We start from the raw sequence: 283 nt of genomic DNA on the forward strand, positions 1-283 counted from the left end.
GTGGTGCATTCTTTAACAAGGGTGAGATCTGCATTGCTGGGAGTCGTGTGTACGTGCAAGAAGGCATCTATGATGAGTTTGTACGTCGCACCGTCGAGGCCGCAAGTGCACGTGTAGTGGGTGATCCGTTCAATGCTGCCACTCAGCAAGGACCACAGGTTAGCAAAAAACAGTTTGATACAATTCTAAGATACGTGGAAAAAGGTGTCAAGGAGGGAGCTCGTTTGTTGACTGGAGGCAAGCGTCATGGTGACAAAGGTTGGTTTATTGAACCAACTGTATT

The 283-nt window shown here is 47.7% G+C and overlaps 1 protein-coding gene across 1 annotated transcript in view; it reads left to right on the forward strand.

Moving 5' to 3' along the window:
* PHALS_01862 (aldehyde mitochondrial precursor) overlaps nt 1-283 on the forward strand; it is a gene marked incomplete at both ends in the record, with an annotated part of 3995 nt that overhangs the window by 176 nt on the left and 3536 nt on the right. Inside the window, one exon of the mRNA XM_024716337.1 lies at nt 21-237. Coding sequence (XP_024581945.1) covers nt 21-237 — 217 coding nt within the window. The remainder of the gene's footprint in view (nt 1-20; nt 238-283) is intronic.

Source organism: Plasmopara halstedii, assembly GCF_900000015.1.
Source record: "Plasmopara halstedii genome assembly, contig: Scaffold_1594, whole genome shotgun sequence".
NCBI classification, from domain to species: Eukaryota; Oomycota; class Peronosporomycetes; order Peronosporales; family Peronosporaceae; genus Plasmopara; species Plasmopara halstedii.